Genomic DNA, 24,897 nt, shown 5'->3' with positions numbered 1-24,897 from the left:
CTGCCGGCATTGTTGCCATTGACACACACAACCTGCGTGACCCACAGAGCTTGCGGCCAACATTGAGTAAGTGAGTGAGTTGTCATAGTGATGTTGTTATATTACAGCTCCTGATTGGACCTCTGGATTGGACACGGAAGATAGAAACCACATCGAGTAGGAAAAAAATATACAGCGCGAAATCACGCACCAATGAAACCTCGCTTGATCATGATTAAATTAGAATTTTGATTTTGGCTTCGGTCCAAATTCGATTGCGTCTGGGTCCGGATCCGGACCGCGGTCCGCCTATTGAGTACCCCTGCCTTAAGGGGACATTAACCTGCCATCAACAGGCAGCTGACGTGCTTAATGGCTCTGTCATGGCAAAAAGTGACCGGGTGCCAAAAAGAGCCCGGGTGATGTAATATTGGCTTTCGAACGACTCTTGAGTGACAGTTGCTATACCAACGTTAGCATTACGTCACCCGGGCTCTTTTTGGAAGTCAGACAACCTCAATAACGCAATTTACCCCAGAGCATCTCGCATTATACTTCGCTACCTGAGACCAGCTTGCCTGTATTTTACCTGCAATAAACCAAGCAAAACAACCATGTGCTTGATGTTTGACTGTGTTAGGAAAGTTGTTGACTCACAAGTTTGTCATAGTGTCAAAGTAAGTAGCCTACATTTCAACCGGTTTCGCCGCTAGCATCTCGTTAGCGATTAGCAATTCCTCCGTTAGCTGGGGCACATTGTCTTGCTTAGTGTTTAGCTAGCAAGCTAGTATGAACTCTCCCAAGTTTTTCTAAATAGGCCTATATCAACAAATAATGGTAGATCTTAAATTATTTAAGATGTTAGCAAATGAACTGGCTGGCTTGCTAAAAAGATAGATGAACAAGCACCGTATAGTATTTAAGATGTTATTAAATTAACTGGCTAGCTTGCTTAAAAGGTATATGAACAAGCACCATACCGTATATTATTTAAGATGTTAGCAAATTAACTGGCTGGGTTGCTAAAAAGGTAGATAAACAAGCACCGTGTATCAGTATATTTTTTCCTTTTTATAAAAACGAATTTCTACTCTAAACAATTTCAATTGAAATGCAAATGATGATGTAAACGGCTAAAATGGAACACTTTATTTACCGGGTAAAAATTTGTTTAGCCACAATATATAGCGATTCAAAAAGTAGTATTGACTGCAAATGTTGATGTACAGGATACCGGCAGGTGTAGCTAAAACAGAATACTTAATAGTTTTAGGCACAATAAGTGACTAACAAGTAGCTGATGGCTTTCGAACGACTCTTGAGACTGACCAAAAAGTGCCCGGGTTACGTAGTGTCCGGGTTACGTAATGCTAGTTGGTATAGCAACTGTCACTCAAGAGTCGTTTGAAAGCCAATATTACATAACCCGGGCTCTTTTTGGCACCCGGTCACTTTTTGCCATGACCGCTCCATCAAACATCAACGCTCAACCAACTGTCCATTGTACTGGCAGTGGTCTCATTGCCGTCACTCTGATGTTAAGTGTAACCTCGGCCCGTGTTACTGAACACACTGTGCTAATTAGAGCTTTGGCCTTGCACACGCGCGGAGTGGCACTCGGGGGGTGCAAGTTACCTCCTCACGCTTAGTAGCACCAGGGCGGCTCATGGGCGCAGGGCAACCTGTGTCCCTTTAAAGAGCATATCCCCTGATTACGTTCCGGCACATTCGAACTCTCATGTTTGCCACCAAACTGTAGCCAATCTATTTCCCACGCCAGCTCCTACTCTTTTGTGTTTGAAGAAAAAAAAAAAACGTCCTTCCCTCCCCTCCCTCCCTCTCTCTTACTCTATGTCTTTCACTTTAGACCCCTTCAGGCTTGAAAGAGTTGGTCTCCCATAAGCTCTACATTTTGATTTGTTCTGCCAATTACCGTCTACTACGCCACCAGCTTCCCTCACACACACAGAAGCGCACACACACACACACACACACACACACACACACACACACACACACACACACACACACACACACACACACACACACACACACACACACACACACACACACACACACACAGGAAGCCCAGGGGTTGCTGAAGTAGAATGGCAGCAGTCACAGTCAGCCCATACCCCCCCACCTGCGCACCTCTCTCACACACACATACACACTCCTCTCCCAGCCTCTCATAACAAAAGCAAACGGCGTGGCCTTTTTGTGGCTCCAGTGAGGCATACTCTGACAGATTGGCTTGGGCGCTAACCAGCCAGGACCCCTTGAAGGAGACAAAGAGGTGGAGAGGGATCACCCACAGAAGAATGGACTGCCAAATGCAAAAAAGACCGACTGAAAAGGGGATGCAGAAGGGGGGGGGGGGCAAGAAGGAAAGCAAAAGAGAGGGAGGTCTGAAGGGAGGGAGGCAGCAGAGTAAAAGAGAGAAAGAGAAAAAAGAAAATTATATTGAACTGATGAAGAGAGAGAGTGACGTGGACCATCTGCCTCGCTGGCCAGCCACAGTCTGTCATCTGTGGTGTTAGAGCCCTGTGTGTTAATTAAATGGATTTGTAAGTTTCAGATGGGGGGGGGGGGGGGGGCATGAGTTTGTGTTTAAGTGTGTGTGTGACAGCATGTGTATTCGGTGGGGTGGGGGGCGATCAGGCAGAGGAGCAGTAGTGTGTTGGAATTTTAAACCACCCATCATTCTCCCCAAGTCATCACCCATAGTGCTGCGCTTTACACTAACGGGAGACTGAAACACATTTTTCTAGCATGTGTTAATCGGCAGCAACACTGTTGTGGTGCGGCACTGAAATTCTGATCAAGCTTTGCAGCTCTTCCCAAGTCTCCCTTCTGCCCGTGAGTTCCAATTACTTTTCAAGTGGCTGACCTGCTTGTATGACAAACTGAAGGTTAATAACCTCCCGCCCGCTACATAATCCGGGTGATTGTGCTGACAAATCCCGTTGCTTTGCGAGCGAATAGAGCAGCAAAATGACCTGTTTAAATACCGATTGCATGTGGGAAAATTGTGGGGTGAGACAAAAATGCAAGTAAAGATGCTTAGTAAACCCAGGCAAGGATGAATAGAATGAAATCGTATGTATCTTTACTGTTCACCAGGGTGGAAATTTGTCTTCGGCTCAGTAGACACGAAACAACAACATAAGAAGCAAACAGGCAGTTAATAAAAGAAATAGAGATGAAGGATTTCTTAAATGCATTTTTAGTTGCCAGAAGGACTCTATAGCGCCCTCCGGAGTTCAAAGGCTATCTACCCAAACATTTTGACATTCCAAATTGTTCTATGATGTTTGGAAGGAAAGAATGTTCCGGTGCAATGACTTGCCTCGGTTTTAAACAGTTTGAGTTCACAGGCGGAACAAGTGGTGATTCAAAAGCAATTTATCCTACATTGCCATCATCAATATTCAGCTTTGCCTCATGTTTGCTTGGGGCCACGCCATTCGCATTACCACTTTACCGTATTAATCTGCTCTCCGAGAGCATCCATTTCACTCAGTGGAAAGGCTTTTTAAAAATTCCTCAATTTTTCCCCCTCCTCTCTCTCACAGTCGAGGCTCCGCAGAGTGATCAGATTTGCGTGACCACGACGAATCCACAGAATGTGCACTTAGCGCGCTGCCGTGTAGCTCATTTTCAGAATCTTTACACCAATTTGGAGAGCTAATTGCTTGTCTGGTGCGTGTGAGCAGACGGTGATGTATAATGTGGATTTAAGCTTCGTCTCTATGGCCATAAATACCGCCCGTGGTTGGTGACTTCCCGAAGTTCATTAAAATGCATGAGTCCAGGTGATCTCTTAGACAGGAGACGACTTTCTCCCCTCTCCACTCCCACACCCCTCTCCTGCACGCTCACCTCTTTCCCCTGTTTTCTCCTTCACTGCTCAAGGGAATCACTGCTCTCTCTCAGACACACACACACACACACACACACACACACACACACACACACACACACACACAGAGACACACACAGGATGCTTTATTCACTTCCAGAAAGCTAATGATGAAAGGAAAGGCTTTTGTGGCAGGGTAACAGACCTGATACTGTACCCTCCCTCCCTCTCTTTCTCCCCCTCTTCCACTTCTCTCTTGTGCGTGTGTGTGTGTGTGTGTGTGTGTGTGCGTGTGCGCGTGTGTTTGTATCCCGAAGTACCCCATCTTTTCAAGAATCTAATACTCCAGGCAAATGCTTCTTTATGTGTGTGTGTGTGTGTGTGTGTGTGTGTGTGTGGTTGTGTGTGTGTGCACATGTCTTTGTGTGTATTTATTTGAATATTGTGTGGCAGCCGCACTCTACTGAGCTAACACATAGGTCACAGCATCCCCCTCTGATTGGCTGTGTCCCAGGAGGAAGAAGGGAGGGCACGAGAAAGGGAGGGAGGGAGGGAGGGAGGCAGGGAGGAGACGAGCGCTGGGGAAAGTTTGCAGGAGGAGCAAGGGCTAAGTCAGAAGCTGAAGGTGACTGCTGGAGAACAGAGGCACCCGAGCAGCCAGGGGATTTAGTGAGCGTGGAGAGGACAGGAGAGGACCCAAGGAGGCAGGACGTGACCGAAAGAAGGGGACACTGAAAAAGGAAGAAAAAAAGCAACACCAAAGACCCAAGGGAGAAACAGACGAGGAGGCCGAGGACAAGAGAGAGAGAGAGAGAGAGAGAGAGGAGGAATAGGTGAGGAGTAGAATTCTAACAGGTCCTAAGGTGCCCTTTTTACTTGTGTGATGGAGAAAAGGGTGTCCTCTTCAGCTTTAAAGTCTGTGTTAGAGTGGTGGCCTGTTTATAGGGTTAGAATAACATCTGATGTTTAGAGATGAAGAACATGACAGCTTTGCAGAATCACAGTGGCTGTGGGCAGGTATGCTGCCGGAGTCTTTGCTTGTTGTAATCAGCAGAGAAGCAGGCCAGGCAGACATGATGGGTTGTCAGAGCTACTGGTGCAGTTGAACCTGCAGGGTGTTGTATTGGATTGTTTGTTTGTGTGTTTGTGCTGCAGAGCTGAACTTTGTCAACTTTAGTTTTTTAGGAAAGTGTTAAGGTGTGTGCTGTTCAATGCTGTCTGCAGTTGAGAATATTGTGTGTGTGTGTGTGTGTGTGTGTGTGTGTGTGTGTGTGTGTGTGTGTGTGTGTGTGTGTGTGTGTGTGTGTGTTTGGCTCTATGGGAAAAACGTGGGAGTTTTTATTTTTCGGGGGCTCTTGTTTAACATTCAGATGCTCATTCAGCCGTCAGTCTCGAGGGTTTAATTTTTCAAGAATCTTCACCCTCTTATTTCCTTTGGTCCTCTCGTTCTTTCATTCTCTCTCTCTCTCACTCTCTCTCTCTCTCTCTCTTTTTGTGTGTTTCTCGAGAGCCATTAAGCTGTCTCCTTTCTGGAGGGGAGAAAAAAAAATGAAAATAAGTGAGGAGATTGACAAGTACGCTCTCACAGGGCACAAAGACGTTCAGGCCATTATCGATGTCAGAGCTGGCGATTAACGACCCTCAAAATGACACGCATTATTCACATCGCCTGAACACAACAACGCCAGGCCTGAGGAGACAGATGAGGAGAGGACAGGAGGAGAGATGAGTATGGAGAGGTGGAGGATATCCGATGGGAGGAGAGAAGGTAATGGCTAGTATAAGGAGGGAAGGAGACACAAGGAGAGGAGAGTAGTGGAGAGAGGAGAAGGGTAAAAAGAGATGATAATGAAGGGGTGAATATTGTGTGTGGAAAGGAGTGGAAAAAAGTGTTGAAAGCAAAAGAGAAAAGAAGAAAATAGAAGAGGAGAGGACGGGCTGCTGGGGAGATGAACGTAAAACAAGACTGCTGAAGAGAAGAGAAGAGAGGAGAAGAGAGGAGTGAGGAGTTGAGAGGACAGTGTTTGCCCTCATCCCAGCAGTGTTTAAGCGCTGTCTTTAAGCAGAACCTGTAGCTGGTCAAACGTCCCTATCTGAGTTCTGCAGAAACCCTCTTCACAAGCAAACAGAGAGACAGAGGAGGCCTTTTTAAAAAAAAAGATCCACGCTTGCTCACACGAGGCTGGTTGTCCTGGAGACTAGAGAATTTGGCTTGTGGTTTGGTGACTCTGGTAGCCAACTTTCCAAACGACATGCATGAAGGATGACATCAGTGCCACACACTACAGCTTCTGTGGAGGAGAGAGAGTGTGATGGGGAATGATTTCATTTTTCCATAAAGGACATTCTAAGAATAGCCAAAGAGACAGAAAGGGGGGGTCAGTAAGAAAGAAAGGAAAACAGAAAGAAAGAAAGAAAGAAAGTAAGAGAATTTCTTGTATTGTGCAGATTGAAAACAAAGACAAACTTAGGTAAATAAAGTTTAAGTATTGCAATATAGAGGGAGGGATAGATTGCAACGAGAAGCAGTGTTTGGGAAAGATGAAACGAACGAATTACAGTACCTAAGGATTTCTGTCATTTCACACAATATGCAAGAGGGGAGGAGGGAGAGCTGAGTCGGTGTCCTGAGTCACACCATCTTTAATGAGAAGGAGAGGGAGATAGAGTGAGGGAGAGAGAGAGCGAGAGAGAGTCAAGGCTCAAAGCTATTAAAAGTGAAAGCGGAGCTCAAAAAAAGAGGATGAAGTCACTATCACAGGCATAAATTCACAAACTTAGACAAAGACCTTACTGTGAGGCACACATGTGCAGACACACACACACACACACACACACACACACACACACACACACACACTGATGTGACAGATGTGAGATATGAGGCACCTCTAAAGACTTGCATACTCCTACCATGAGCTAACACAAGAGCCTTCGCTGTAGGCTTGTACACCAAGGTCGCTAAATCAATCCGGAGATAAATCTCACACAAAGGTAATCATTGCACCTGCTAGGGTTGTAGACATTTCCTTCAGAAGTATTGAGCGCCTCACTTCCTGTGTCCACTCACAGAGGGTTCTGAAACAACATGATTGACAGGCAGTGCAAGGACAAACACAACGTTGCCATTGTGGAATGTCTGACTTGGAGGAAAACCTTGCAACTAGACTAAAAGAGGACCATGCTGTTTGGCAGGAAGCAATCTTCAGTTAACAACAGATTTAGCATTTATAAAGTGCTGTAGAGAATTAGCTTTACCACTTCAGTAAACTACAGCTTACTTTGATGGTCACCGTTGGATAGTCTACTGTATAATTTGAGCTCCCACACAGAGGTATTTTTGAGGGGCGGGTGGGGAAGAGTGGAAGCAACAAACAACACCGTTTTGATTCTAACATTGGCAAAACAAAACAGAATGGCAATCCACCCACTCTGTGATCAAAATGCTATTTAAGGACCTCAAGAGACCATTCTCACAATCGCCACCCAGTTCCTTAATCATATATTCCCTTTAGCAATCAAAGGAAAGAAATACAGCAACAACACCTAATCTTTTCACAAATGCATAATGCAGCCCGAAGGAGTAGTCAGAGTGGTAGCATGAATCATCCACTTCGTGTTTGCAATGTTTCTTAAGGAGAAATCATTAGAGATGTTTGTGGGTCACTCGGCTCATCTAGCTGGTGGCCTGGCCTAGACATCCTGGCCGGTCTGCCTGAGAAGGAGCATCTTCGACGAGGTCAAAGATATGAAGCGCCACCCTGGTGCCATTATGCCCCCTACCATGCAAATCAATTCAGGTTAACAAATTGGCCATGACGCTACGCTAGCCCCCCTGGCCACCCGAGCCGTAGCGTGGGAGCCCAGACTAGGGTGCCTCTTCATGGATCCTCCCCCGTTTAACGGCCCTTTTGCGGGACAGAGAGTGGAGGACACGGACATGCCGAGTGTGACATCAAGCCTTCCTAATGTGCTAACGCAACAATGCACTAATACGCTCAGGCTAACAGGCTCGGCCACCCACAGAAGCAGGGAGAGATGGAGCTGGTGTCAACACTTCTCTGATTCCACAGTGGTTGTCTGGGATTGTGTGTGTGTGTGTGTGTGCGTGTCTATGTTTAGGGAAGTGAAACGTATCAGCCATCTTTTTTACACATACACATACACATACACATACACATACACATACACATACACACTCATGTATTCTCTCCTGAGGATGCAGCCAGGCTGAAAATGAGACACCTTAACAATATGGTATTTCAGCTCTCTCTTCACCAGCTGCTCCCACACACTTAAACAAATATATGCCTAAATGTACACGCAAACTCCATCTAACGCACGCACGCACGCACGCACGCACGCACGCACGCACGCACGGACGCACGCACGCGCACGCGCACACGCACACGCACACGCACACACACACACACACACATACACACACGCGCTCACACAAACACACACACACACACACTTAAATCTCTCTCCATCTCCCCTCTGGTTCTCATCCGCTCCTACCCCCTACTTTCCCCCGGTGAAATCAGTCCAATCTTTCTCATGATTCCTCCTCCACTGTCCACCCTCTTTCCTCTGTGTTTTCCCCTCCTTCTCCAGTCTCAATTCCTCAATTCTGCAATCAAGGGCAGAGACGGGAAAAAGAAAAGGGGTGTAGAAAGGCACTGCGAAGAGAGGCAGAGCTGGAGGCGCAGCTGCCCTCGCTAACAAGTGAAAAGCCATCAGATTAGCCGCTGAAAGCTGCGTGGAATGTTTTGCCAGCACAATCATGTAGCATGTCAGCTCATTAGGCACGACAAAATGGGAGCAAATGCACGGGGTGCACAGACTGACCCCTACCATGGCTGGAGGTGGTGGGCCGATTTTAGGGGGCAACCGTGAAGGAGAGGTGGAGAGGGGTGGTGGTGGGGGTGGGGGTGTGTGTTTGGAGGGGGGGAGGGCTAAGCTGGTAGCTAATTTGACTTCATAATGACAAAGGGCCGTTTGAGCGGAGAAGAAAGGAGTGGGCAGGGACTGGCACGGATGCGTCGTTTTGTCAGGGAGGGGCTCCCATGGGGACTGGGAGCTCAAAAGTAAGAATTAAGAGAGAACCACCACCGCACCCCCACCCCCATGCCCGCCTCACCCTCACACACACACACACACACACACACACACACACTCATACAAACACACCCCTCCAGCCGTCACCAACTTCTCCTCCTCCCACTGCAGCCCCTGCTTTGGGACCCCTGTTCACAATGCGGCTCCACCTCTGGCCCTGGCCCCTCTTTTGTGGCCCTTGAGCGCTGATGAAGTGAGCCTGAGATTCAGATGGAGTCCACTAGCACACAATGAGCTCCCTCTTCAAACCCATAATGGAGTCAGAGTCTCTCTTTTTCTCCGCACTCTTTCTTTGTCTCCACCTCTCCATGTTTCACTCGGTGGCAGCCTCCCCCGCCCCCTCTCTCTCTTTCTCCCTAATTCTTCTCCCATCTCTCTCTTTTTTTTCCCCCGCTTTGTTATTTTCTTCTCTCCGTCTCTGTTGCTTCCTGCTTTCCGAGCACAAGAAACCTGATGGTGGTGTTTTTGTAGTTCCGTTTAAATGTGGGAGAGGAGGTGCCAAAGGCCAACAGATGTTTGCATCCCACCGGATCAAAAAGCAACAACTCGGACAAAAAAAAAAGAAAAAATCATACAGGTTTCATCTCTCGCTTTTCAGCCCCCACACCAAACCCCAGACATTGATTAAATGTAAACCGTTAACTCAGGTCGATAATGTGTGTTAAAAATGTAAATGAGTAAACAGAGAGGGAGTGTAAAACCTGTCAGTCATCCTCACAGGAGGTTTCTGTTTCATGGATAAGGAGCTGAAGTGAGCAGTGCTTACTTTCCAGAGGTCACAAAACAAATTGACTGGGGCAGCAGATGCTAAACGAGAGGAAAGATACTGAGGAAAAAGTGGGAAAAAGTGGGATCCCAGATGCTGATGTTGATTACACATTTCTGCTTAAGTGTATGTGTGTAAGCCTGTGTGTGTGTGTGTATGAGGAAAAGAAAGTGTGTGTGTGCTGGTCACCCTGCCAAGTGCAAGCGTGTTTAACATGGTTGCAGATTGTATCTTGTAGTTGGGGAGGTGTAGTACAAGCAGAACATCTCGTTTTGGACTGGTTGCTGTGTGTGCATGCGTCTGCATGTGTGCATTTGCATAATTCATGTGGGAGAATTAGAGGGCAAAAGACACAGTGGGAGAATGAGGAAGAGAGGGAATGAGAGATAAGGATGAAAGATTATCGGGAGGAGAGAAATGGAAAGAGCGAGATGGCTCTCTTCCAAATCTTACACTCTTGTGCAGCATCATGTCTGCCCGACACAAGAGGACACAGCAGGGTGTGTGTTGTGTGTGCATGTGCATATGTGTGTGTGTGTGTGCATGTGTGTGTGTGTGATACACACACCCTTTGTTAAGTCATAATCCAAGCCGCTCAGTTGCAAGGTTGGGGTCTCATTACCATTGTCGAAAAAAACCTGAGAGGATGCGTGTATGTGTGTGTGTGTGTGTGTGTGTGTGTGTGTGTGTGTGTGTGTGTGTGTGTGTGGCAGCTTATCTACGTCGCACTACAAAAAGATGCGAGTGATCAGTGCGTGTCTCTTGCTGAGGAAGTCATGCGGCGTGATGAACGGGAGGTAAAAGCCTCTCACATCCCAGCCCAGCGCTTAACTGCCATTCAAACACAATCTGCACAAAGCTTCCCAGTGCAAACAAACAATCAGCCCCACAGTGAACTCTCTGACAGCAGACTCACACAAGCAATCAAGGATTGTTCTGTGAGTCGTCTTCCCTCCCCCCTCCCCCCTCCCCCTTATCAGGAAGAGGTGCAGTTGAGTGTTTTGGTCTGCAGTGTAGGTTTTAAATGCCAGCCAGACATATCTGTTGATCTGATCAAAAGGTAGCTCAACCAAACGTTTATGTATTTATTTCTTTAAATTGTTGCACTGTTTTTTTTTTTCTTTCTTTTTTTTTCTCACAGGCACAGATACTTCACAACTACTGTCAGAACAGAACCAGTAGAACTCAAAACAGCGTGGTGAAGACACTAAAGAAAGACACTAAAGAAAGACAAGAAAAAGGGGGAGAAAAAAAATCTTGACTTCTACCTGACGGGCCCATCATGGGAGACATTTTGCTGGTGAGGGGGAGGACCCAAGCACTGGTCGCCCTGCTATTCACCCTGGCAGCGTTGGCACAAGGGCTGATGGTCCGACGGTTGCCAGGCGACGACGGCGTGAAAGAGCTCCTGAGGAGGGTTAAGAGGGGCTGGGTGTGGAATCAGTTCTTTGTCCTGGAGGAGTACACCGGCCTGGAGCCCCTCTACATAGGCAAGGTAAGGGACACATGAAGAAAACCCAGTATCTCTCCACACTCTGTGTCCATAGCAGTATGCAGTATGCAGTATGTACATAGTGTGGGGAGTATTCAAAATAGTATTCTTTTTTTGTTACTTTATAACATAACAGTAAATATAAAAATATTTACTCCGTCTATGAGGTTATACATGTCTCGTCACTGAAAGAGGGTCTTCCCTGTGAGCGGTTATGAAAGTTGCTGGTCTCACTTTGATGAGTTTGATGACATGGAGTTAACAAGGTCATTAGCATCGTCTCATAGGGATGTATAGATGTAATCAGCAATGGCATGTTCGGGTAGGCCCCTCTACAGGTTTTGCTGCTGGCATATCTGACTAATTAGCCACTGCATAAGATATCATGTAGATCTGTGCTCAGACGCTGTCGGTCAGACTCATACAATCTGACAGTGCCAAGAACTCCCTGTGAAGTGTGCTATATACAGTACCAGTTCCTAAGTAGCTGGCAAAGCTCTGAAAAGATGAAGCGAAAAAATATTTAAAAAAATACATCGTTCGAATATTTATAATTAGACATTGAGACTCACAAAACCTTTTCATATCAGTTTCGGAAAGGCTGATGCTCCGGTCAAAGCATGCCACAAAACGACATGAACCTAGATGATTCATCACTTGAAGGGCTTGAACAAGCTGAAATTAGAGTCTTTTGATGGAAAAAATCTTTTCAATCTCATGGCCCATGAAAGCCTTTAGCAGAGGTTTCTGTAAGCTAATACCATTTCTGCGCAGTGACAGCAGATTCTCTCTGTGCACACCCCTTCACAGTTCAGATAAAACCAGGCTAACATTACATATCCAGGGCTCGACATTTACGGTTCAAGCATTTCAAATTGAGACAAGTGGCAACCATTTCATTATCCCTGGTGGACCCATTATCCCCCTGTGGCAACCACATATTCGCTGTATATTTATGATATTGAATGAAAATAAAATAAATTTCTCATCTAGGACCCACTGCACAGCATTTCACACCTATATTACGCTATTGTAAAAATTTAGCCTATACCACTGTTTGATTAATGATATCCCAACCTGCTGCTCAATGCAAACAGACTCATGGACTCACGAAAACTCACAAATAAACACTTGTTTATTGCAGTTTATTGAATGAGGTCATGTCTTCAGTCAGTCTATGCAATACAGCCATCTTTCACAAACGACAGGTCACTAACTTATAGCCTGACAGAATGTAACTAGCCTCTTAGGCATCTTAGCATCTTTCTTCTTTTATCTTACAAATGGTTATGTAAGCAATCAAACTGAAGCTTTTGTTATCACAAATGGTTAAGGTGAATTACAGTCAGACTTCAGTCTCTCTCACATATAGAATCCACAATAATGTCAGATTACAAGCAATTAGTAATCGATAACGAATTGCCATTCTCACTTAACTTTAATGGGATTTGGCAAACAAAAGCTCATGCCTGGTTGCCGTGCTTTTTAAAGTTAATGTTGAGCCCTGATATCGTGTAACAAAAGGCTGCATCAATCAGCTAAAAGGGATGGGAATTCTTGTGAAAGATTCACATCTCGCCAGTTTCCATGGCACATCCACTGGCATCTTACCATCAGTCCCTGCCCCCATCCACAATCAGTCCCTGCCCCTCCTCCACCATCTAACTCCTTCACTTTCACCATACTCATCTTGCTTTCTATTCACCAAAGAGCCCTAATATAGTGCCTACTCCTCTCTCTCTCTCTCCCTCCTATCTGTGTCTATGACAGCCTAATCCCTCTGTCATATTACCAAGAGAGGCTTTGTGGGATATGACATGTCCCAGGGAAAGAGTTCACCCTCCTCCCTGCCTCTCTCTTCCTCCCTCGCTCCTTCCCTCCTTCTCTTTGTCCTCTGTGTTCAAACAGTGTTCCCAGGTTCAGGCCTCAGCCATCTCTGTGAGAGAGAGGGGGGGCCAGTAATTGAAAGCCTGACGATCATCCCTTGTCTCCTCTGTCTCTCTCTCTCTCAACCTCTCTGTGTGAAGACGGGGACACTCACTGTGGCTCTGCCCTCACAGGCCATGTGGATAGAGGGACTGTAAGGAGAGATATGAGAGGAGAATATAAGAGTCCAGAAACTGTATTTTAAGTGGCACACAGAGAGGAGGAGAGAGAGGTTGTCAGAGTGGGTGTGTATCTGACTGACTTGAGTTCTTTTGGATACAAAAGCAAGTTTTTCGACGCAATATAAAACATGTTTGTAGGCCACATACGCATAAACACAAAGAGGAGAGACCTGAGGTGCCCACTATCTCCTGGATGTAATTGTTCCTTGAACCCACTGCAATCAAACTCAGAGGACACACAAACACACTACTCCAAGCCAAACCAGTATGGAAGCGGTGGTCAAACTGATTGTAATTGCAATCACAAACACAAAATGACACATATTCAAAATGATTCACTTTCCCTGTCCTTCATTGTTATGAAAAGACAAGAAAAGTTCATTATCTGGGGTTGTCACAGAAGCACTTATCCATTTACCAGATTGAATGCTCCAACACTGGGAGGCCGTGACGCCCTCCACACCACTGTGGCTCTCAAAGAGGCTCAATACCTCTTAATTTCGGTCTAATCAATTTCCGTTGAGAAGCGTTTTTGTTCACATAAAGAGAAGGCAAGGCAATTATGAGACTGCACTGGGCACATCGTCCCACAAGGACAAGAGCAGGATGGGGCTTGGATTGAAGGTCGGAAAAGAAGGTCAGAGTTTGGGGTTTGGAGAAGGAAGAATGGATGAACTCATCCCTCCACGCTGTTGTGTGTGGCTGGAATCTTACCCATGATGAGGGGGACATGGTCGTCAGAGTCGTAATGAAGTTTAATTACTGCGGTGAGAACATTCCAGCTTTAAATCTGAGGAAGGAAGGTAGGAAAGAAAGAAGAAGAGAAAGAAAGAAAGAAGGACAGAAAGAAAGAAAGAGAAAAAAGTGAATGTCTGACTGAGCCTGTGGAGACTCGTGTAGGTGCACTCAGCCTCCAAACCCTCGGTCCTGCTCTTTCTTCCCATTTCTCCAGACATCACTTGAATAGACCCTTGGCATTTGCAACAAAGGCGGTAATTGTCTGTGTGCTCTCTGTGGTAATTCCACCATGATCAGAGTTAGCAGAGGCCTTGAGGGAAAATCACATCTTTTGGGCTGATGTATGATTGTATTCCTGAGTGCTCAAAGGGGAATCGCTAGTCTGATGCTCCAGATAGCAATCAACCCTTACCCCGCCCGCAAATCACTAAATGGAAACTCACTTTCATAATCAAAACAACAAAGTGTGTGTGTGTGTGTATATGTGTGTTTTTTCTTGTTTGTGTGTGTATGTGTGTGTGAGTGTGTGTGTCTGTGCGTGTGTCTATGTGTATGTGTGTGTGCATTGATCAGAGTCTCATTCAGATGCTATATTAGCATCAGGGCCCTTAGGGAAGTCATCAATCACCATGGTGACGGCTGGAAATGCTTTAGCTGAAGGCTGAATGGGAAATGGGTTTTGCCCAAAAGCGCATAGCAGGACCGGTGGTGGCACCATGCCCCAGGTTCGGCGCTGGATGAGCCATTCTTCCCCTGAAGTGTTGCCGGGCTCACTGGCTTTCTAGGAGACGTGCAGAAGCTCTCACTAAATGGGTCATTAAAAGGCCCTGGAAGACACCCATGCAGACATGTTGCTGTATTACATGAGGGCTGTGCTGTGCTGGCCTGTTGGGCAAGTCCTCAGCTTGTTCTGCTATGTGAAGTTGATCTAGTACACCAGTACACCAACAACAGACTGAACTGGAAGGGAATGTATATTGTGGTTTGAATACATTTCAGAAAAATGGCTGTTTACCTGTGCAAAAACTTAAACTCTGTGTCTACCTGCTGATAGCATTAGCTTCTGAGTGAATGACCTTCTGTGCCTATTAGGGAAATCTGAGAGTTTCTTGTCACTGCTGCCAGCTGGTTCCATCTGGAGTCCTCTGAGGATGAACAGATTCTCACAACCAAAAAGGTCTGACTGTCAGCTAAATGGACCTGTGTGTACATACTGCTCAGCCTGTCTCTTCCATGGTCTGTTTAACATTTCTATATCAACTCTGTTATGCTCAAGATTTTACCAGCATCTTCCGCCTTTTCAGGCTAAACAGACTGTCAGACTCAGAACCACCAGACTGTCAGAACCACCAGATTCTGATCTCGGCCTCAGCTCTGTCAAATTAGTTCCTGTCCTCTTTTTTCCTGGGTTAAAGCAGTAAATAAAGATTGTAGCAAAACTATGGACCTAGGGTTAATTGCTCATTGATTTACATACCGATTAAATGTATACCTTCGCTGGTCCTTCTCCAGACAAGTAATTTTGTATAAAAATACTTGTATGTGATATAACCAATGTATGGACACAGTACATACAAGGGACCTTTCTTAAGGTAAACACAAGTACTACAGATACAGGGAACGGTTTCAAGAGTATATTGCTGAACTCTTTCTACACAGCTACACTCAGACATGGACCATGGCGACGGCGACATCCGCTACATCCTTTCAGGCGATGGCGCCAACACCACCTTCACCATTGATGACAGCACGGGGGATATCCACGCCATCCAGAGGCTGGACCGGGAGGTCAAGGCCCAGTATCTGCTACGAGCCCAGGCCCGCCACCGGCTGACTGGCCTGCCCCTGGAGCCCGAGTCTGAGTTCATCGTCAAGATCCAGGACATCAACGACAACGAGCCCAAGTTCCTGGATGGACCCTACCAGGCCACCGTACCAGAGATGTCTTCTATAGGTAATTCAAAGTGAGGTTAAAGTAGCTAAAGGTTGTTATTGAGATTCTTCTGTAGTAAAATACTTTTCTAAAGGATTCTGTTTGGTGTGTGTATGTCAAATCTGGTCTTAAAAGAAAGATAAATCAGACATTATAACATTCTCTTCTTATCTTCTCTCTTTCTCGTATTCCTTTATCATCCACCGTTTGCTTTGCTACTAAGGGACATCTGTAATCCAGTTAACTGCGACCGATGCGGATGACCCCACGTATGGGAACAGCGCTCGAGTGGTTTACAGCATCCTGCAGGGCCAGCCCTACTTCTCTGTAGAGCCTAAAACAGGTGTGTACGTGTATGTGTGTGTTTGCGTGTGCGTGTGCGTGTGCGTGTGCGTGTGCGTGTGCGTGTGTGTCTGTCTCTCTCTCTTCCTGTTTGTGTGTGTGCATACTCTGACTCTCTATTCGCTAGAGTGTAGAATATGTGAAACCTTCTGTCTGAAATTAGTCATGGACATGCAGCCTGGCTGTGGATGCATCACCCCCTAGTGAATATACATGTGAACTGCATGACAGTTTAACCCTAGTATTCTCTCAGTTCCCTCTCTGGGCTCACTTTTAAAGCTACACTACGTAATGTTAACATTGCGTAGTCTTTGCACAGTCCGTGTTTATTCTCCTGTTGCTCCTTTGTTAGAGCAAAGCTGTTAGAGTTAATGAGTTCCCTGAGTTCCCACTAACCAATGCCATTTAATGAATTACTGGAAACAGATTGGAATGAACACCAGTTAACAAATCCCTCAGCAGTGACTAACAAACTGACTCCCGCTCGCCCCTTCTCCGATGCTTGTTAACCCCAGGGCTCGTAAAGCCTCCCAAAGCGGAGGCCATGGCTTCTCAACCAATCAATAACACATTGATCAAGCACCAGTTAGGAACACAAGCGGTCCGACCTCGCGACCCCCTAGTGACCTGGTCTTCTCACCTTTCTGTCATATCAAAATCAACCAACTCCAATCACGGGCCAACCAGTGAGCTTTTAGTGACTGATGCGCTAAGCTATGGACTGTCCATTGCGGTCCAGCTCTGTGGGGCGTGGTATGGCCTCCCAGACCAACAATGGCTACACCGGGGAGTGTTGGTTAGCGGTGTTTTTCAGCTTTGGCCGGCCGTGTCATCATAGATCATGATGACTCTTTGGCTGTCGTGTGCAGGATCCTCGCAAGGCTTTTAGTGTCACCAGGGAGGGACCGAAAGTGCTGACGAAGACAAAAAACCTGAAACTATGGGCAGTGTGTTTGTGTTTTCGTGGCTTTATGCCAGTGTGTGTGTGTGTGTGTGTGAGTACGGGTGTGTCTGTAAATGTGCGTATGGATGTGCATAACAAAGCACAATACAAAGATGTTAGTGTTAGAACTGGATGTCTGTCGGAGACAGCAAGAATGTGTGTTCATTTTTTTATCTGAAATATTAGGTTGATGTAAATGAGCCTGTAGGACTGGCAACAATTATTTGTTTATGTGGGAGTGTGTGTGTGTGCGTGTGTGTGTGTGCGTGTGTGTGTGCGTGTGTGCGTGCGTGTGTGCGTGTGTGTTTGTGTGTGTGTGCGCATGAAGGTCAGTTGGGGTTTAGTATGTCTGGGTTAAAAGGTTTAGGACAAGAGGTTAGTTACCATAGATACTGTCTCCAAGGCAATTACAGCTTAATGTGCGAGTGTGGAGTGATCATTAATGGCCAACACTTCAACCTGTCATCTGAATTGCCTCTCCCTCCTCTGTCCTTCTTCTCCTGTCATCCCCCTCTTTTCAGCCATCCATCATTAGCCCCATGCTCTCGTCTTTCTTTTCTCAGTCGTTGTTGTCATCCTCGTGTGACGCCCCTTCTTCTCTTCGCGGTCATCCTCACTCCTCTCTGAGAGTTCTCGTGTCCTGCTATTCCCTGCTCTACAAAATCAATTGGATCAATTGTAAATTAGGCCAGTCATAAGACTTGACAATACTTCATATTTTCAAACTTGAATTATTCATGTTCATAGTTATGCTCACCATACAACACAGATAACAGCAATTACATCTGTCTCCCTTTCTCTCTATTTCTTTCTCTCTTTTTTTTTAGGGATTGTACGTGTATCCCTGGCAGATATGGACCGTGAGGTCAGGGATATGTACCAAGTGGTCATCCAGGCCAAAGACATGGGGGGACAGATGGGGGGCCTAGCTGGTACCACCACCGTCAACATCTCGCTCAGCGACGTCAACGACAACCCACCCAAATTCTCCCAGAGTAAGGACCTTTGTTTGTCTCTCTTTTCCAGTATTCTCCACCATTTTTCTCAGTTATGTTTCTCATGTTTTTTGTCCAGGTTTACCAATCCATGTGGGAGGACTAGGTAGCATTTCAGTGTTGTGCAATGGACTCAAACGGAATGTCACTGTCTGTGCAATTCCAGATAACTGATACATTTAGTATCCAAGCAAGCCTAAAATTCCTTTTGAATCTTACTCCAGTTATGGAGTGGCTTCACCCTCACAAATCCCATGATAATCACCTCACTCCCCTTCAGAGTCACTCTCTTCGTCCCATCACCTGTCACCCCGTTCTACTCATTGCCCTACAGTTCATTAACAGCCCTGAGAGGTCACGTGGTCAGCTGGTTGCCCCACTGACGCTGTCAGTCTCTGACTGGTGGTCTTGTCCCCGAGCACTGGGGATCCCCAATTATTCCCATAATTCCTTGGCGAGTAGACATCTCCAATACACTGGGCCCAGCCCTAGACCAACATGCCTCAGGGGCTTTCCTTAATGACCTCTCACTCAGTACTGCAAACAGGGCAGAGGCGACTGGTGTCTGTGTCAGGTGATTTGACCCGTACACTAATGTGGCTGGCTCAGTCCAGACTAATGAAGACCCTATTAAGATGGCTCATGCTTCCTCTTGCAGATTTGTGTAATGACTGCAGACTGGCATGCTGCTGGGGGATGCTCTGGCACCCTCTGCTGGGGAGTCTCGTATGTGACTTGCTCTAGTTTTACTTGAGCTTCGGGGATCAGTGGGTTTTCCATGGGGATCAGTAGACCTGTGTCTGAGTGCAAGTCATCTAGGGAAGATGTAGCCCAAATGAAATCTGTCATGCTGACCTCCCACACTCTCCCTCTCTTTCTCCATCTCTCTGTTCCTCCCTCAGAGCTTTACCAGATGAGTGTTCCTGAATCTGCCCAGGCTGGGTCTGCAGTGGGTCGCATCCAGGCAAAGGACCGTGATGAGGGCGTTAACGCCGAGATGACCTACAGAATCATCGATGGTGATGGTCGAGACACCTTCAAAATCAGCAATGACCCTACCAACATGTTTGGCATCATCACCATTAAGAAGGTACCTGCAAATACAGTCTCTATTGAAGAATCCTGGACTCAACAGAATCCTATTAGATTCCTCTACAGAGCAAGCAATATTATACTAGTGTGTTCTCATGAATAACATATATACAAATTCTACACAATACAAAATGAATTGAAATATTGTATATATAAGTCAAAGTTTTTTTTGTTCTTTTGGTCTCAATGTTAAAGACAGATGACATAATCAGGGCAAGGAAAAGTATCCCAATGGGTCTCGATAGCTCCAGAGAGTCACTGCTGTGCTCTTTTGGCAATTCCTCAAAACAAGAGAGTGTTTCTAAGAGTGTGTTTGTGGGCTGTGTCTTAGAGCCTGGACTTTGAGAGCAAGCGGAGCTACACGCTGAAGATTGAGGGCTCCAACACCCACCTGGACCCTCGCTACCTCAGCAAGGGCCCCTTCAGGGACGTCACCATCGTGCACGTTAGCGTCGAGGATGTGGACGAACCACCAGAGTTCCGTGTGCCATTCTACTATGTGGAGGTTCCAGAGGACGTTGAGATCGGAACCATCTTCACGTCTGTGACCGCTCGAGACCCTGACGTGGCCAACAACTCCATTAGGTACATACATGGAATGGATACTTTCTGAGGGGAACAACTACTCTATACTAACGAACAGAGTAGTTGTTCCCCTCAGAAAGCATTTTTGCACCAAATTAAAAAGTTACTCAGGGAAATGTTATTGAACAGGCGATAACACGCCACTGAACCAGAATGTGACTGCTCAGGGGCTAATGCTGTTATAACAGCACAGGCATAGTGGTTCCATCAGGACACTCACATCCACAACTGTTGTGAGGGTTCCCCTTAGTGGACATTGGTGGAAATGCATATATTATTTTTAAGCAATTTCTCCTTTGGTTTGCCAGGTACTCCATAGAGAGGATGAGTGACCTTGGGAAGTACTTCTACATTGACATCACATCCGGGTCACTGATGACCGTACTGCCATTGGACAGAGAGGAGATGGCCTGGCACAACATCAGTGTACTGGCCATGGAGATGAGTAAGTAGTCAATCTCACATATACATACAAACAAACATGTCCATGAGCAAAGGACAATCAGTTCTGAATCAAAAATGTGATCCATCTCAGAAGTTTGGTCACTGCCAAACAAACTACATCAGTATTTTACTTGTTGCAGTCCAATGTGATTGTTCAATGTACATCACAACGGCTTTGAACAATGAAGAGGCAACAGGACGGAGCTGTTTAAAACATTCTATTATTTTTATATCTGATCACTCAGTGTTTATGTGCCTTCTCTGCTCAGACAATCCCAGCCAAATCGGAAGTGTGTCTGTGGCGATAAGGATCATGGACATTAACGACAATCCTCCTTCACTCACTCCGTACTATGAAGCCTTTGTGTGCGAGAATGCTAAAGCAGGACAGGTAAGACCTTGCATAGCCAAGAAACACACACACACACACACACACACACACACACACACACACACACACACATTCAAGGACCAAATGTCTGATGTTCTGTTACTTGCCGTTCTAAGTTGATTCACACCCTCACGGCGACGGATGCGGACGACCCAATTGGAGGACAACATTTTTACTACAGTCTTGCCCCCGAAGCTGCAAAAAACCCCAACTTCACACTCAGAGATAACCAAGGTGTGCTTTGATGAAACTGATCACTTGATTCATTGATTTATACTGAGAATTGACTGCTTGACTGATTGATTAAGTGAGAGTGAAAGTGAGTTAGTGAGTGAGTGAGGCATTGATCGATTGATCTGACCAGCGTTTTCCCCTCTCCGTGGCAGATAACTCGGCGTGGGTGCTGACGCGACGTGGCGGCTGGTCGCAGCAGGAGCAGAGCGTCTACCACCTGCCCATCCAGGTGTCGGACGGCGAGCTGCCGATGCAGAGCAGCACGGCCACGCTCACCGTGCGTGTGTGCAGCTGCGATGCCGACGGCAACGTGCTCTCGTGCAGTGCGGAGGCCTACACGCTGCACGCCAGCCTGAGCCGAGGGGCACTCATTGCCATCCTGGCATGCATCCTGGTCCTGCTAGGTGAGAGGATATGCAGATACCTACACACACATACACTTTGTAACAGGTTTAAGGGTGGGGGAGTGCAGTCTAACTGAGGAAACAGTCACAATGGGAGGTTAAAAGAAGGTTTTTAATTCGGTACTTCACTCAAAAGCACAACTCAGGTATTTCTTCACACAAATTCAAAAGTCCTACACCAAACACAAAATGTCCCTTTTCCCCTCTTCAGTCAGGGTCTTCCTCCGCTTAAACAATTGTCAAGTCTGTTAGTTACTTTCCTGTATGACTGTCGGTTCCCAGTTGGTCCGTCCAGCTCCTTCCAGCCGTGGGGCTATCCTTCCCCCCCCTCAGGCTCTCTTGCCGGGGAATCTCTGTCCTTCGGTTTCTGCCGTTTGTGGGATCTCTGTCCCTCAGTTTCGCCAAGCGATTCACCAAGCTCCAGGTGCTCTCGTACAACAGGAACCACCGCTCTTAAGTACCGTTACCATTAGGTGTCATAAGCACCTACAGCTGGGTGGGTCCTGAGGCATTCTGGGAGATGTAGTATTTTGAATGGCGGCTATCTAGTGGTGTGGCAGCCAGTCCTCGAGGGGAATGTCACACCCCTCTACTAGCTGGCCTGACGTGATGCCACAACTTATACCTATTCCTATTTCCTACACCTTTGCCAGTTTCCCTATGGAAAAGAAGCTTTTTTGCTGTAGTAAAATTATTTTTTTTCAGTTCAGAGGAAATTCAGAGGTGAATGATTGACATAGCATTCCTGTCTTATTACTTCATGTCAAGTCAAGTTTCACATTTGAAGCGTCTGTCTGTTTCAAAGTCCTTCTGACAAAAGGATTTATGGCCAAAACTCTAACCACTGTAATTTTAATAAACCTTATCTCTCTCCCTCCTTCCATCTTTCCTTTTCCCCTCCAGTTATGATCCTGCTGATGCTCTCCCTGAGGAGCCAGCGCAAGAAGCCCTACCTGACGGACGAGGAGGAGAACGTGCACGAGAACATCGTGCGCTATGACGACGAGGGTGGTGGCGAGGAGGACACAGAGGCCTTTGACATCGCTGCGCTCTGGAACCCCCGTGAGGCCCAGCCGCCTGGGCGCCACCCGGGCCGCCAGGACATGCAGCCGGAGATCCAGACCCTGTCACGTCACGTGCCGCAGGTCCCCGTGGGAACGGCGTTTGCCCTCGCCGACGGTGGTGCCGGCGTCCACGGCTATGTGCTGGCCAAGCTGTACGAGGCGGACCTGGACCTGTGCGCACCGCCCTATGACTCGCTGCAGACGTACGCCTACGAAGGCGAGGGCTCAGTGGCCGAGTCGCTCAGCTCACTGCAGTCCAGCGCCTCACACGCCGACCACGACTATGACTACCTGAGCGACTGGGGGCCGCGCTTCTGCAAGCTGGCCCAGATGTACGGGGCCGTGGAGGACGACAACTCCCTGTGGTAGCGTCCGAGGACGGAGGAGAAGATTCCCCAGACGGACTCTAGAAGAACAAGCCCTGGAGAGGAGAGATAGAGAAGGGGCGAGGGGAGGAAGCAAGGCAAGCAGAGAGATGAGGATATAGAGAGGGAGGCAGGCATGAAGAGGAATGACGGTGTCCCTCATTTTCACTGCTATTGACAGCCTACATGACCGGCTTGTTATGGCCTGGCAATGAACTTCACAATCCTCGATGTGTTCATATGTGTGTGTGAGAGAGAAAGAGAGAGAGAGAGAGCATTTGATAGAAAAGGAAAGAGCAAGACGAACAAACATAGACAAAGATTAAAAAAAAACAGAAGAATGAAAGTGATTTCTCTAGAGAGAAAGTAATGGCACTTCTGCACAAATGCTACAGCTAGTAACAGCCTATCAGCAAATCAGAAAGAAATGCATACAGAAAAAGGCGAGGGAAAGAAAAATAATCATGAATTTCTCTCTAGGAATCAGCCAAATGACTGTGACTGAATCTCTGAAATGCTGGTTCATATTGGATTGTTCTGGCAGTCATTTTATCTTTTTATCTCTGTGTCATGCTAAACCATGGTGTTAAGAACTGTGAAGCTGTTTTTTTGTTCTGATGTTTTATTCTTATATTTGGTGAAACATCTCACTCAGTCATTTACTCAGCAGCTCCCTGTAAGATGGTTTTATTTATTTGCGCTGGTATTTATGTTTTTATTTTTCTAAATTATTATTTTCTAAAAGAAGCACTGGGTGTTGATCAAAAACTGAATGCAGTAGCCCAGCCTTTGATCACACATGTCGTGGTCACTTATTTTGACTTAATGTGAGGAGGAGTCAGAGCCTCTGTTATTCCTTTGGGGTTTCGTTTCATTTATTGACCCAGTTAGATGTGTGTACATTTATCCATGACTTCCATGGTGTTTCTCTTCATGTTAGGTTTGTTCGGTAGTCAGACGAAAACACGGTGGAAGCCCCCCTACCCCGAATACAAGCTGAAAAGCGAGGGGATTATTGACACACGCAAAGCCATTTAGTCAAACTGTGTTTATGTTTTCCTGAAAATACAAAGCCTTCATTCTCAAGGAAGTGGAGCTGGTAGAGCTGGAGGGGAGACACATACCAGTGGGCCGGTAACCCTCCTGGAGTGGAGAAGACGCCGCAGACAGACGTAAACATTTCACCAAACCACACCACAATCAGTTTCACCAGTGGCTTAAAAAAATCACCAGAGTCCTTCCTTTCTTGGAGTCTGAGAATCCGCATCAAGTGCCAAAATATGATGAGAGTTCTCTTCAGAACACCAAATACACATAACTGTGACGGGTGATGACAGAGAGAACCAGAGCAGACTGACAGTATGGGTGGAATCTACCTGAGAACTGTACACAGTGTCAGTCAAGCCAAGTGGTATTTGAATGTACAGATTTTTTTGTATACTTGGTAATAAAAGATGATAAATCAGTCCTTGTCCTGTTGATTTATTCTCATATACATATAAATGGTAAAATCATGTTGGTTGAACAGCCTGATCAGCTGTGACATTAGTGCAAAGACACATGATTCTAGTGGACTACTCATGATAACAATGAAGGACTGAAAGGTCTGAAGTGGATTCAAGACAACAAAAAACAGAAGAACCGTGCAGGACTGTGGACAAGTTTGGTTTGATGTTGTGGCACTGCCACAGATTAAAGTAACACTATGCAACAATTTGACACTTTTTGAGGTATGGTTTTATGGGCAACTGGTTTTGGTACCATCCTCAAATTCACTTTGATAGCATATGGTCATGTGAAGGACAGATAAACACCTCTGTCTTCCCCACTAGCCATCCAAGATATGCCTTATATAGTTCTGTGTAACGGGCTGGAACCCACTGCAAAAATGGAAGAAAAGCCTTCACACGCATGACATTCGCAGCTATACTGCCAAAAGACACCAGTTAGTGTGTTGGCAAGCTTCTATCAGTGTCAACTGGGCTGTTGGTGGTGTTTGCAAGGTTTTTGCATGCCTTTTAGGTAGGGATGCACCGATA

At 46.4% G+C, this 24,897-nt stretch overlaps 1 protein-coding gene across 2 annotated transcripts in view; it reads left to right on the top strand.

Annotated features, from left to right (window-relative positions):
* LOC105897214 (cadherin-20) overlaps positions 1 to 24,323 on the top strand; it is a 61,868-nt gene extending 37,545 nt beyond the window's left edge. Inside the window, exons 1-12 of one of the 2 annotated variants that reach the window (XM_012824119.3) lie at positions 4,380 to 4,674; positions 10,870 to 11,223; positions 15,726 to 16,020; positions 16,223 to 16,342; positions 18,112 to 18,279; positions 19,182 to 19,369; positions 19,703 to 19,956; positions 20,265 to 20,401; positions 20,670 to 20,791; positions 20,908 to 21,025; positions 21,178 to 21,429; positions 22,333 to 24,323. In XM_012824119.3, the coding sequence (XP_012679573.2) occupies positions 11,011 to 11,223; positions 15,726 to 16,020; positions 16,223 to 16,342; positions 18,112 to 18,279; positions 19,182 to 19,369; positions 19,703 to 19,956; positions 20,265 to 20,401; positions 20,670 to 20,791; positions 20,908 to 21,025; positions 21,178 to 21,429; positions 22,333 to 22,862 (2,397 nt within the window). In that variant the 5' untranslated portion in view covers positions 4,380 to 4,674; positions 10,870 to 11,010 and the 3' untranslated portion in view covers positions 22,863 to 24,323. Of the gene's footprint in view, positions 1 to 4,379; positions 4,675 to 10,869; positions 11,224 to 15,725; positions 16,021 to 16,222; positions 16,343 to 18,111; positions 18,280 to 19,181; positions 19,370 to 19,702; positions 19,957 to 20,264; positions 20,402 to 20,669; positions 20,792 to 20,907; positions 21,026 to 21,177; positions 21,430 to 22,332 lie in introns of those variants that run through there. The other variant, XM_031584044.2, reaches the window with a different exon arrangement.
* The last annotated feature ends 574 nt before the right edge of the window (positions 24,324 to 24,897 follow it).

This window comes from Clupea harengus, chromosome 17 (assembly GCF_900700415.2).
Source record: "Clupea harengus chromosome 17, Ch_v2.0.2, whole genome shotgun sequence".
NCBI classification, from domain to species: domain Eukaryota; kingdom Metazoa; phylum Chordata; class Actinopteri; order Clupeiformes; family Clupeidae; genus Clupea; species Clupea harengus.
Note: the sequence above shows the minus strand (reverse complement) of the source record. Positions and strands in the feature narration are given on the sequence as shown.